The sequence below is a fragment of the Microchirus variegatus genome (assembly GCF_963457635.1).
Source record: "Microchirus variegatus genome assembly, chromosome: 21".
Taxonomy (NCBI): domain Eukaryota; kingdom Metazoa; phylum Chordata; class Actinopteri; order Pleuronectiformes; family Soleidae; genus Microchirus; species Microchirus variegatus.
The window spans coordinates 6875632-6890338 of NC_139822.1; the positions used below are offsets into that span (position 1 = coordinate 6875632).

The following is a 14707-nucleotide window of genomic DNA, read 5'->3' on the forward strand; positions in this document are numbered from 1 at the left end:
ATCAAGAATCTGAGCAAATGTCATGATATTCTATTTTTCTTCACCATTTCAAGTTTGTGCTTTTATATTTTTGTTGAGTATAGTTTCATGTTATATGTGATGGTTCATTTAATAACTACATTACTGTACGAGCCAGTGGAAATCTTTTTTTCTATTATTTTATGTAAGATGCATCCAGGTTGTAGGATGTCATAATGCCTAAAGTTAGTTAAATAAAGACTGCATATAGGGAACAATAAAGCTAATGGAATGGTAGGAGGGGAAAGAAGGGAGGGGTAAGTATATTTGGATAAAAACCCTTATGTAATGTAATGTAAAGGGGTGATCGAAGGAGCGAGCAGGGTTTATTTGAAGGAGGCGCGGACCTGACGGCCCTTCAGAGGCTGAGGAGGCCGGTAATTGTCCACCATGCAGCACGCAGCTTCTCCATCTCCAGTGAAGAGGAGGTTGCGGAACTTGTCCATCTGATGGAAGAGTAAAAAGAGAGAAGGAAAGAAAGAAAGATTTAATTTTTAATTTTTTAAAATGAACATTTATTTTCAAAGTTCAAAACAAATTACAATAATGCACTACTAAACCAAGGGCCATAGATAATAAATTAAAATTAGCCATAGATTCAGAACTAAGGAGTCATCTGTAACCGAACAGAACAAACCGTGCACTGCCCAAATGTTGATGAATATGTGGATATTGTCAGTCAGTCTGTAGTAACCAAACTCTACTTTTAGTCAAGCAAGTCTGATACAGACCCTGCCTACGTCCTCTGACTCCTGGCCTCTGACCTTGTTTTTCTGACTGATCCAAATTGCTTTACTTTCCTGTTCCTGAAATGAAATTGACCAAGGTAAGTACTTGCTTTTTACGGGCAGAATAGTGGGGTCCATAGATGAACACAGAGAGTGAAAACTGAAACCATGTTCGCAGCCGATCAAAAAGTCCTGTCGGCCTGGAAAACTGGGTATTCCCCCATAGATGAACAGAGGGTGAAAACTCTTCCCCTAGACCCTGAAACCATGTTTGCAGCAGATCAAAAAGCCCCAGTGTTCCAGGCTGATGAGGCTTTTTGATCTGAACTTCAGGCCCCCTGTCGAAACTGATGTGCGTGCTGTATACATGCACGATTCAGTTTCAACAGTTTTCAACGGTGGTGCAAGGTTCTGATGTGTTACAACCCCCAGCTCGAGGGCAACAACTATTTGACTTTACTCACTGTGCTCACTGGTTTTGAATTGTAAAGTTAAATAGTTTTATGTGAAAAATCCCACATTGCAGCAGTTAAAGATCTGTAAGAAAGGGGATTTAATGCTGGTCGCTAATCTGTACAAAATAGATGGGGCATTACATTTAAAGAAAGCGGAGCTGCTCCAGCTCATAACTGTAAAACTTGGGGGAACAGGGTTTGCTTAACTTAATAGAAGATACTGAGAAAGCTGACGTGGCTCTCTCAGAGCCTATGCCACCGACCATGGCCACTCCCACTGACCCTTCCACTGTGCTGGGGATGTCGGCTGAGGAGCTCTCTGAGGAGACTGACCCTCCGCATTAAGGAAATGAAGATGAGGAATCGGGAGTTAGAAGTACAATGCACCTGAGGGTGAAAGCCTTGGAACTGGAACACAATCGGTCCCTTTTGCTCCAGTGTAACTTAGTGGGAAAAGCTCAGGAGGTTTGTGCCAGCTTCACAGTTGAACAGAGCTTGACTTATAATGTTAAAACGATTGTGCTTTTTAAAAAATAAAAAAATAAAATAACTATTGTGCTGAGGGCATATGAGCAATGTAATTAAAACACCAAACAAGCAATGTATGTAATTTAATGATGAATTAACACATTTAATATTAATTTAATGTGATAATTAAAACCTAATGTCTTATTATTAGTATTATGAAGACATTAAAGCTGTCAGCTGCTTGACTTGCTCCACTTTATCAACTGTCCAGTACTATATAGGATGTCCATATCCATGTCACTCGTGCATATTAACACATACTACGCTTAAGATGGAGTGCCCAAATACTGAAGCGAGTGAGTGAGAGTGTTTGTGTGTGAACTTGTGTAAGCAGCATGGTATAAACAGCAGCTCCTCTGGGAGCCATTTTAGCATTTATCCAGCTGGTGAGCTTGATGGATTTGATTTCCCTGAGCAGACTCAATCAGTCATGCTTACGGCTCCCTGTTGCTCTCTGACTGTAACATGCAGTCAGTTTTAGAGGAAAGGAAAAGCCATGACGAGAAACTTTGAAAGGAAAAGGCAATTACTCACATCGCATGGGTTTATGTAATGTGAAGTTAGTCTTTTGCAGTGTTAATTATGAAAATATACTGTCTGCTGAAGATACAGGTAGTCCGTTTAATCTAACTGAAACACATGGCACTTAAAGGCGCCATCTGTAACAATGTGGCCAAAAAAGGTTACTACACTCAAAATCAAAACACTGCGGTGAGTCGTATCAGCCTCCCACTCCACCCCTCCCTTCCAGAGTCGTTGACATGTAACTCCGTCAGCAACGAACGAGGAGCGAGCGTTTTATCATAAATGAGTGTCTCTGAGACGCACAATTCTGTTCTCTCAGTAAAGATCAAGATGTATAATAATTTAAACATCTTGGTGTTGTGGCTCTAGGCAGAAACTGCCCGCGGCGGCGCCACAACCCCGCCACACCGAAGCAGGTATGGCAGCTGAGGGAACAGTTCAAAACACAGAACTCGACAGTCGAACTATGATGCTAACTGAGTTAGCCAAGCTGAACTTACCTGTCTAGCAGAAGAGTAGCCCATTCTGCATCCGTTTTGAAATTCCTCTCAGCTTTAAACTCTCTTCACCGTTCAAAAGCATGTCCTATATAGACCCTCGCTTTGCTGCAAACTTTATCTTGACGTTTTTGACATTCATACCGAGGTCTTTTAGGTTTCCTAGGTTTTTCCATTTCAATTGTAGCTATGTAACTGGCAACCCATGGCTGCTCAACTGCTGAGACTCTACTGACTGCTATGATTGGTAGACGGCGGTAGATGGCGCGTCATGCCAAAACATAATTTCAAAACAAACAAACTTTGCGGTGCGAAAAAATATATTTTTTTAATGCAAATATTTTTGTTGGTGAGTTCATATATGTTATATGAACATTATTCCTGGTCCTCTGTGACATATTAGGAGGATTTTATGGCCAGTTGCTTTAAATTTATATCATAATGTACCTTTAAGGCTTAAAGGAATACTTCACTGATTAGCATGTGGCTTTGTATTGCTAGAATAGCATTATTATTTTTTAGAAATTTTGCTTCCCTCGCTCATTTTTCCCCTGATTTCTAAAAAAAAGTATTTTTGCTCACCTCTGATGATGCAATATGACGTGTAACGCGTCATATTGTCATAGACATTATTCTCCAGCGAAAGCAAGATGAGGTTGTCACAAGGCGTCAGTTATGTTAGTGTTTTTTGTTTGTGTAGTCGGTGTTAGCTGTTTTAGCGTCACGTTAAGTTCATGTCACCTTTTTGGTGTTGGGTTTGATTTTCACTTCCCCTTTTATTTTGGTAATGTTCATGTCTTCCTGTTACGTTGTCACCTTGTCGTTCTTGACACATCTCGCCTAATTCTCTCATGCACTTCACCTGGTGATTCTTGACCTGGTGATTAACTCACACCTGCCCTTAATTCCCTCTTCCCTATATAGTGTCCCCAGTTCCCTCATTATGTGTCAGTACGTTGTTTATGCTGTCAAGTGAAAATCTAATCCAAGTCTGTCTCGCAAATTATTGATCTTCTAGCTTTGGAGCTACGTTTTGAGTTGTATACAAAGTATTCCTTTGTTGTTGTTGTTTGAGTCATGAGGAATTTAAGTTTGTTTCTTTATTTTTTATTATCTAGCCTTAGTGCTACGCTTTTTGTTATTTCTTTATCTAGCCTTAGTGCTACGCATTTTGTTTTTTCTTACTGAGAGGACGAAGAGTTCCTGACTTTTGTTTTGATTTGAAGAGAGTCATCTTCCATTGTGCTTCCGGTCTTGTGCATTTGGGTCCAGCTGTGTTCTGCCTTCCTAACAGAGGAAGGTTAAACCCTAGACAGATAACGAGTTTAACGCAATGCTGCACAATCCCTATGAATAAAAGGATTCAAATGCAGAATTATGCAGAATTTTTACCATAATCTTATCAGGCAGGTTTGCAAGTCAGTTCAGTTAAATATAAATGTCAGTGTGTCAACTCAACCTAACACATTGAGTTAGAATAAGAGAACCGGATCTCTCTCTATTACTCTGTGTGGCGGCAATATCAATTAAAATTTGTCCTGAAATTTGGTCTTGGAAGTAATTGAGAACAATGATATGAGGATTTTATAATACTAAAGCAGGCGCTCCCTTCTGCTGCTATTCCCCATTAACAGAAGAGGGGAAAACGTTGACTGAGCAGGTTGATATCGGTTCTGTGTTCGCGAATCATGAAGAGTCAGTGACAGCGCGAGCTGAATGTGATTCATGTCCTCCTCCATAGTGCTCTGCATCTATGACGTTGTTTAAAAGAAAAAATTGTACATTTGTAAATAAAATAATTAATGATAATTATTCTTTTAATAATTAAAAGAAAAAAACGCCGCGCAACACACAATTTCTGCTGTGATGAGAGAGCATGACTCCGGTTGTTAATGTTGAAATGTAAAGGACGGATTAGGTTGTGTAAGTAAATGATGGACTGTGACGTGAAACTGTACCGCTCAAAAAGAAAAGTGTCTGGAAATGTAAGAACATCTATGTGCGGTCTGATAATCCTGACGAATATTTAATTCTCTGCGCAGTAATGCTGCACCTTCATCCACGGGATCGCCGTCAAAAGGACATGGTTGTGAAAATAGTCGCCACCTAATATAACTTCTAATGTAGACGCAGAACTATACTACGCCAAAGCTTGCCTGCTGACTGAATGAATGAGGAAATCAAATACCGTGTGTGTCTGAAAGAGGGCGGAGACAGAGAGAAACTCAAGGTTTGCGGAGAAAAACCTGGTCCCGACCAGGTTAGGTTCATAGAGTATGTTACCATGGTAACTGACCGAGAGCTTAAGTTACCTCTCTCTGTGAAACAGGCTAGAGTTACTCCTCTTTCTCTGGTTTGACTTACCTCCCTTTGTGAAATGGAAAACTCCGAGTTTCCTTCATTTCAGGGTTAACAGAATCAGAGTTTTCACTAAACCTGCTTTGTGAAACAGACCCCTGTGCTAAACATTGCATAAAGGCATTTAACATTCCTTAAACATGCAATGTTTAGCACAGGTCTTGAAGCACTGTTACTGACTCACTTAATTTGGGTTTCATTAGAGCTGGTCTTGACTGTTCTCAAGCAGATGATTTTCTTACATATATTGAAATGTTTTTGTTTGTTAAATACACTTGTGCAAACAGTCTCAGGATTATTGTTCATGGACCGCTTGTAGTAAGAGTTGATGGGGTCAACTTTTCTCACCTGTTTAATATACCGTTTAAAATTTGTGTTAAAAAGTGTACTCAAAGGAGATGGAAGCTGCAAGTTGAGACAATTGTTCAAATAAATATTCTTTGAACAGAGGAGTTGTTTTAAATGTGATCTTTAAGGAAACTTGTGAACATGTCATTTTTAGTTGAGGTAAGGGTTAAAAATCAACCTTAAAAACACGAGTTAACATCACTTCCAAAGTTAACTGGTAGGAATGTAGTTAATTATCTGGACTATTTATTTTCCATTACTTGGTGGTTGCTTATGGCCTGGCAATGTAATCAATTTCATCAAAAGGGGCACTGCTCAAACATTAGGAGTAAGGCATGGGTACCTATGCTCGTGGATACTCAATACCCTGTCTTTATTTAAACTGTCCATCCTCCTTTAAGACATGGAGTGGCTTGCGCACACACTTGTAGAGCTCCCACAGTTTCCAGGAAACTGAAGTGTGAAGTTGTTCAATCTTTCAAATCTAAATTGTCACTCATTTTATCCAACCACAAAAAACTATTTTCAACATATTTATTCCCAGTTGAACAGTCAAGAAACTGTTGAATGTGCTTTTGATGGATGTGATTTCAAGGCAAACCTATATGGGACTTATGTGACACATAGAAGTAGAAATCCCAACTCCTGTGCATGGAAAGATTTTAAGTCTGTCATTTCAAATCATCTAGTTTTAACTGGGAGGGGAACCAGCTTTCCAGTTTTGGAATCACACGATCATGTGGACATAGATACCACCTTAGACTTGGGTTGTGAAAATGATACTTCAGGTGAAATTGTGAAAAATATTGGTTCTCTCTTGTTAAAATTGGAAAGTATCTATAACGTCACTGGCAAATTGATGACTTGGTGGAACGGCTTCAGTTTATCTGCACATCATCAACTCAGTATATCCCAAAGTTAGTTAAGGATATTTTTACAAAAAATAATTGTGTTGAGTTGATGAAGCTAGTGAATTGGTAGTCATTGGTGGACATCAGTCTCCCAAGTTCCCTGCTCATGGAGGCAAATGCCTTGAGTGAAGCATCACTTAGACTCTGTGTCTGGGCATCGGCTCCAGTCGTCTGAAGGGTCTGAGATAAAGCCAGGACCAAGTGGTAAAAGGAGTTCCCGTCCAATCTGAGCCACTATGTCGTAGCTCTTAGTGAGGAGGTCATCAGTGATCCTACACTGTGGGCGTGGACAACGGGCATCTGGCCTAAGGGCTGAATCTAGAGACACTATCAAAGAAGCAATAGAAGCATTAACAACAGGCATCTGCTCTAGTCCATATTGGGCTATTCATGGCAGTCAAAGCCCGACAACCACTTGGCAGGTGAAGGAAAGCTTTGGGGTCCGGCCAGCACCTCGTTTGTTTGGTTGTGGGGTGTGTTTGAAAAAGGCATTGGAGGGAGCAGTCTCTACAGGGGCAGCATCCAACCCAAGCCACGAGATGGCTAATTGAATAGCCTGCTTAACTGTGGGAGAACCAGTCTCGGCATCCCTTGAGGAGCCTGCACCCAACCCATGGGAGTCAGTCACAGAGGGAAGGGGGGACCCCGCCTCCAGCTTCTCTCTGTCCCCTGCTTCATTCCTAGTAAAAAAAAAAAAATCCTGAGGCAGCAATTGACAGAATGTCTTCATCATGCTTGCTAGTATCATCATGCAGGGAGGCCAGGCTATCGCTCTCACCCTGGCTCCTTAGTGGTGGGTCCGTAAGAGCAATTAATGCAAGCGTCTTCAGTTAGCACTGACCTGACGTGTTGATGCCAAGACATAGACGGCATCTGTCTGAACTTCTGGACTGAGAGGAGCCATACAGTCAGCATGGTAACAGAGGCTGTCCAAGTCTGACTAACCCGACGACCGGTAGGATGGCGATGAAGAGGCAGGGCGAGAAACACCCAGCTATGATCACATAAACAAGGTGTAGTCACAGAGAAAGAACACCAGCAGTGTTGGAAATAACCGAGCAAGAAACACTCGATTATGAGTCCAGTCAGACTGCCTTTGGTGCCGTGAAAGTGCAGCAACAGAGCGAGATACACGCGGCTGCAATACAGTCAATGTCGTAACAACAGGGCGAGAAAACACTCAGTTGAAACAAAACTAACGACATAGCAACGAGCGAGATAGCACTCAGCCGCAGCAAGCTAACGATGCTTCAACCGCAGAGCTACGACACAGCTCAGAAAAGTTAACGTAACAACAGAGCGGGAACACTCGGTACGGACAAGCTTCTGTCAGCAATACACACACCGTAGTCAACCCTTGCTTTGTCACCAGGGCTGAGCGGAGACGCCAAGCGGGAATGAAGCACGCCTTGCTACAGTAAATTTTGGTGGTGGTTCCATCATGCTATGGGGCTGTGTGGCCAGTGCAGGGACTGGGAATCTTGTTAAAGTTGAGGGTCGCATGGATTCCACTCAATAGAGTGGATTTTTTTGAATTATTATTTTTGTATTGTAATCTCAGGTTACAACCCGTTCTCGTTATGTAACCGCCATTTCTCCTGAAGAGCGGATCCTCCTAGTCCGGGCACTAGTCCGGGCACATCAGGTTGTGTACATTGTACCCCAGAAGAAGAACATTGTGGAGGTGTTTCACTTGCGACAGTGTCCTCTGAGTCTGGGTCCGACTCTGGGTCAAAGTCGGACTTCGGCGGGGAGTCGTGACAAAGCCATTTTTAAACATTGTTAAAACATTGTTTTGATAATGAGTAGCAGTGCATCCACCGTTCCAGAGAGCTGGTATGCTGATTATGTCACTTCCAGGTATTGGCCAATCACAAGACAGTTGCGAAAGCTCTCGTTGGCTGGCTAATCACAACACATTGTATCTTCTGGGGGTGAGATTTCAGACCGAAACACCACAGCTGACAAGAGCTTCATTGAAGAGAGATTTCTCCATAACTCACATATATGTGTGATAGGACCACTCTATGGCCGCTTTAAACTTTGTTTCTCCACTGTTCAACAACGCTCATCATTGTTGATTGGCTCCTGGGAAACTCAGGGATGTTCTGATTGGCTCTGAAAGCGGCATGAGCAGAGCATGGCACTGAAGCGCTGCTCTCATGTCTCTGCTCTTGAGTGGATGTAATCGCACAGCATGCACAGCTGTACAAAGTTTTGCTAAAATTTTGACGGGCCGAAGCGTTTTTGGTGTTGTGTATTGAACCGCATAGGGTGTATTGGACGGTTTGGTAAAATACCGAATATTGTTGCATCACTGAGTGTGTGACAAGGTACTTACTTGTACAGGACTGACACTAATTGGCTGCTTGAGAACGATCCAGGTGACACTTTCCAACAGGGGGGGAGTGGTCAAAGAACCATCATAGGTCCAGTAATCCAGAGAAAAAGGAAGAAGAGACTTTGCATCAAAATCAGCAAAATCGGTCTGCCTTCCCTGCAGGTGTGAAGACGCAGAAGAGAATCTGTTAGCTCCGTGTCTACTGCCCTGCATTGATTATTATGTGCAATATAATATACATCTCACAGATGTGCAATTTTGGTTTACACTCAATTTTACAATTTAAGATCATATTGTATATTCGGGTGAATTAGTTAATTAATTGTACATTTGTAGATGTAAAAATGCATGGTTGTTATGTATTACCTTTACCTGTACTGTCTTTGCTGTTGTGGCACCATCATTTTTTTCATTGTGGGACTAATAAAGGATTATCTTATCTTATGAGTACATCTGCACTGAACAAAAGGGCTTAATGAACTGCAGTCACTACTTTGTACCTTGGTCTTAATTGTATCCAATGCATTCAGAACTTTCTGGAGTCTGGGGTTTGCAGCACCAATCTACAGGAAATTCACACAAAGATCAGAAGCAGTGCATTTTATGTTTTCTAGAAATACGCAAAACCTAAATAATGCAATAAAAAAACGGGTAATGGAAACAGATGTGTCAGTATAAAAGTTTATCACAATGGAGTGGCGTGGAGTCTTTTTTACTTGAAAAATTGGATGTTTGCTTGACGAGAATGGCAATTGTACGTGTTGGTGTCAGAATTTTCAAAATATCACTTTTATTTTGCAAAAAAAATGATGATAACTCATTTAAGTTTCACCTTGAGAAAGACCCCGACCACAGCAAGTCCATCAGGCTTACTGGCAGCCTCTCCAAAGCTCGGGTACTTGGTGTTCCAGTGAACCAGGTGAAGCTAATCACAAACAAAGGCAAAGTTGACTACTCAGAGTGTGGCATATTATCTAACTTGAGTGTCAATTAGAAATATTAGTCATTTTTGCACACACACCAATTAGTGATAGTGAATTTGTCCTCTGTATCTAACCCATCCTAACTACACACTAGTGGGCAGCAATGGGGGATTTTGTGCCTTGTTCAGGAGCACCCCAGCCCTTGACCTAGCAGGGACTCGAACCAAAAATGTGTGGGCTATTTATTTCTTCCTTTATGTGAGCAGAATATGCATCACACAGTATGAGCGTGATGTTTTTGAAATGGTTGGTTATGGTAAGGGGTAAATGCTTTAGCATACTGTGTTGTTCATGTGTGTTAGTGGTTGAACAGATGTAAAACTGTGTCAGCCTGGCATCATCATCTGTAGATACTCAATAATAATAATAACATTATTAGAAAAAGTGGTATATCGTAAGATTTCTGAAGAAGATTTTTGGCATCTCTCAGGAAGCTGCAGAAGCTTCAGTACCTCACAGGGGAAATTGACACCATTGACAGTGTGCTCGGAGCCTCTGTCATCACTGGCTCCCCAGTGGAAGTGAAACTGTCTCAGACGGTATGTTCCAGAAATGGGACCTCCAGTCAGGGCTGCTCATGAAAATACAACACACACATTAGAGTAACTGACTGAGGAAAACTGAGGAAAACTGAGGAAATACAAATAACGATTAAAATAAAGAAAGAAAATCTCTTAATCAGTAACCAGTTGTTTTGCACACTAATGGTCTGTGTCGCCAATATGTTTGCACTGCAGTGCAATTAAATACAGTATTTATTGACAATAAGTAATAAAAAATATATGAGATAATATAATCTAAATGATAAAATAAAAAACCTTTAAATGAAGAAATCAAGTTTTACTGAATTTTAATGACAAGAACACACATTCATAACTTGTAATAATTGGCTAATTCATAAATTGTTTATATTATAAACAAATCCTATTATTTACATTAAGTGACTGGTTGATCTACTTCTATCTGTTACTAAATCTATGCTCAAGATGAATTTTCTTTTACTTTTACTAATTCTCTTTCTTAACTATTCTCTCAATGCAATAATAGCCTTTTTGTGATGTGTCCTGTCAAGATGGTGATGCAAAACTTTCCTTATCATCTGTCCCTAGACTGTTGCTACAGCTTTAAATTACACAGCAATTGCATATAGTATCATTTATGAATTTTTTATAGATCATAACAAAATAGGTATTCAATTTCATTTGCACTCTTTAATGAATGTTGCAAAAAGCCTGTCAGTGCAGCAGGGTGAGGCTATGCAGCTGATTTGTCCACTTGCAGATAATGAAGCACACACTTATCAGCTGTGGTGCATACAGCAGGGTGGAGACTCAGATAAAGTTAAGTTGAATACATACACAGCTGAATAAAACTAAGAACACCCAGTCGGAACAAGCTTGGGTCTTTCTGCATGGAGTTTGCATGTTCTCCCTGTATGTGCCTGGGTTTTCTCTGGATTTTTCGATTTCCTCCCACAGTCCAAAAACATACAGATTTGGGGATTAGGTAAACTGGTAAACCTTAGGTGTGAGTTTGAGTGAATGGCTGTTTGTCTCTTGTGTGGTCCTGTGATGCGCTGGATCTATCCAGGGTGTGACCCCCCAACTTCATGTGGTGGATAAAGATGAGTTGAATAACAACTGCTATGATTAAAAAGTAAATGTGCCAGCAAATTAACTGAGCTGTACTTACTGGAAGTGTCAGCGTCATCCATGAAATCCACCTGGAAGGAGTGTCCATTGTTGAGGATGCCCTGGGTGTTGCAGGGGTCATACCTGAGTTTCAGGGCTCTCAGAGAAGAGTCATACTGAGCCTCGTTGGGGACAATGTTGATGGGCGACTGTCTGGCCCCATTGGCGACCGGAAAATCTTCCGCCCATTTGTGAGGTCCTACAAATATGTATTCAAATCATAAATGTGTGTTTCGTGTAGACCATTAAGGTTTTAATACCACTAGCGAAGTGCCCATAGGAAGTATGTGCACACCGCAAATCAAATACGCCTTGTAGATTCCAGCGTAGCTGACAGTCACAAAACAGCTCGCTATGCTAATGCTAATCGTGAGTGAGTGTTTTAAAAATGCATGGATGTGGCCACAATGGCTCTGCAGGTCGCGAATAGCCTACTGCTCTCTTCATATTGGTGAAATACCCTGCAATAATGTAGACAATAGCCTACTGGTAACAAATGATGTTTGTTAATATATTGACGCATGTCATAGCCTAGCCTGACAGTTTTCATTAGCCCAAATAGCTCGGCAGTTGAATTTTTGAATTCATTTTACGTAGGACGTGTATCGCAGAACGTCGCTGTTTCCAAGGGAACACGTTTCAGGGGAGCGCCACCCCATGTCTAATTGTGTAGATAGGTGCATAGGTCTCACTTTGGTGAAAGTCACGCCAGGAATACACTATCAGTAACCCAAATTGCTCTGGATTTCCATGCCTGAGTAATCTCATCTCATCTGTAAATCTATTAACCCTACCTATCTTGCGAGTGGTTTGCTGTTCGAATAATATTTGAATAGTTTCCAGCGAATATCAGTGTTCAAATGTGTTATGGAGCTGCAGACGTTGGCGTGCTAATAAGAGATTTAGCTTTAGACGTTGTAGTGGTCTTAGCAAGCGGAGATTTAGCTCCATACGGGCACTGCACTAGGCTTATTAAATATGAATATTTTCTGGTTTCTTTGCTCCAAACAACAAAGAAAACTGATTCAGTTTAGTTTGTAAACAAAACAAGACATTTGAGGTTTCATATGCAGGTTTTGAAAACACTGATCAATATTTTGTCAACATTTTCAGACATTTTATGGACCAACTGATGAATTTAAACGTAATTGACAGATTCAACCATAATGACAATAGTTGTTAGCCCTACCCAAGTGCAATTAAATTGTTACATTTTGTAATTGCTAAACGTGTTATCACTCCCCTTTTGTTTTTACTCAAATCCTCAGTCTCGTCTATTCAAGTCAAATTAATTGCTGGTAATTGGACTCTGGGCTCTGCAGATATTGATAATTATTGTGTGTGTGTGTGTGTGTGTGGAGCCAAAGACAATATACCGAATAATGGGCAGTAAAGTTTAGCCTAATCTACCCAACCTAAGCTATACTGGCCAAACCAACGTAATCTTAACTACAACAGCTTGTTGATTTCTGTTGGAATCTTTGCTCCATGAATTAGAAACAATTCAGAAAACAAAGTCTGTTGCCAGCTGCTTAACACAGACTTGCTCGTTTAATTTCTGTACATTTTTGTGTATGTGAGGTTGACATTTATCTTGCACTATAAAAATGATCAAAGTGGTACAAACCACAACTAGAAGATTGGCTTTGTTTCAATTAACAAAGTTAAAAGTTTGTTTAAATAAATGAAAATTAAACAACATTTCAGTGACATTTGCTACAGTGGTGCTTGGGAGTTTCTATGGAATGTAACAAGTTGCAAATTAATTCCAGAATGAGGTAAATTGTCTGAATGTGAAAAATGAAGTCTGAATAAAGCCTGTGAATCCTCACCGTTAGCTGCTCCGTATCCCCATCCATGAGACATGGCTTTTCCTTCTCTTCTTTGTCCTCGCAACTCAGGAGAATGATAGTACAGCTTTGTGTGCAGGTCGAGAGGGTGGTGATCTGGGGACAGCCAGCCCTTTATGAAGGAGTCATACAGGTGGGTTTGGCTTCTACAGCACTGGTACATCAGGAGAGCAGAGATGTGACGGTCAAGTATCCTCCTCTCCTCTCCTCTCCTCTCCTCTCCTCTCCTTTCCTTTCCTCCTTCTACCCTTCCTCCCCCTTGTGCTTTTTTCGGGAATATTCATGCTTTTATATTCAGATAACCTTCCTTGTATTATGTTGTACAACAAAACATATAACTATTAAGTCCAAAAATGGGTCCAATAAAAACATTTCTTGCTCATGCATAATATATATTTGAAGTAATACAGTGAGATAAATTGTGTGCAAGAAACAAATCTCCATTCTATTCTGTTTTGTTCATTAATACATTATTTTTTGAGCAGACACGTGACATGGAAGTGCAGCACCACTGTGACCATCTCCTATGTAAAAGATAGGCATTACAATGAAAACGGCATTATTTTTATGAAATCATGGCTATTGTTTTAGCGACTTCGCTACTTTCATGTGAGCGTGGCTACTCTGTGACTGAAGCAAGCTTATGTGTGATTAAAGTGCTCAGAAACCGATGATGTGATTTGTTGTTTGAAATGATCACAAGCTTGCTGCCACTTTTGTCTTGTATTGTTATACACTGATAAACTCAACCACAAGATGGCCCTATAATGAAGAGCAAAGATAATTGTATCAAGATACATGTGGATTTTTTTTCCCTTCTTAGTTTAAAGAATAATTTAATAATTAAAAAATCAGTTTAAAATAGGTTATCAGAATTAACATTATTCTCAAGTTATGATCATTGATAATATTAACTATCATAATATGTCATGTAAATGTATTTATACAGCCCTTATTTATTTATGAGCCAACAACATTAGATTAGAAAACATCAGATCCACTCTGTAAACCCTGCTTCAATAAATGCATGAGAGATCACAACTACCATTGGTGGTTATTATTATTATTATTTGTAGTAGTAGTATTATAATTATAATACTTCATTAGCATTATTGTCATCATACTATCATATCATTATTGTAATAATAATAGTACTATAATAATAATAATAATCATAAAGATCACTTTACATATTAAATAAGAACACAAATCAAAAGTGAAGATACAATAAAACAGATAGCCGAAAAAAGTTAATGGTACAAAGTGAAGATGTAATAAAATGGACAAGACCAACACAGTAGATAGAATAGTAGAAAAAATAAAAAAAAAGTGCTTAAAATGGTCATGATGGGTAGTTAAATGGTAAGCACACACATGTCTTAATAATGGATAAGCTGTTTAAAAAGCGTTTAAAAAGGCTTTGCGCGTGTGTGGTGTGAGAGAGAGCGAGAGCGAGAGAGAGAGTCTGTCCATC

At 40.1% G+C, this 14707-nt stretch overlaps 1 protein-coding gene across 1 annotated transcript; it reads right to left on the reverse strand.

Moving 5' to 3' along the window:
* Nucleotides 1-344: 344 nt before the first annotated feature.
* cahz (carbonic anhydrase) lies at nt 345-13252 on the reverse strand (the record flags this gene model as incomplete). The annotated part of the gene is made up of 7 exons (XM_083907881.1): nt 13216-13252; nt 11385-11582; nt 10145-10263; nt 9542-9634; nt 9210-9272; nt 8710-8865; nt 345-464 (listed from the first exon to the last, which is right to left on the reverse strand). The coding sequence occupies exons 1-7, from the start codon at nt 13247-13249 to the stop codon at nt 345-347; spliced, it is 783 nt and encodes a 260-aa protein (XP_083764007.1). The 5' UTR covers nt 13250-13252.
* Nucleotides 13253-14707: the final 1455 nt, after the last annotated feature.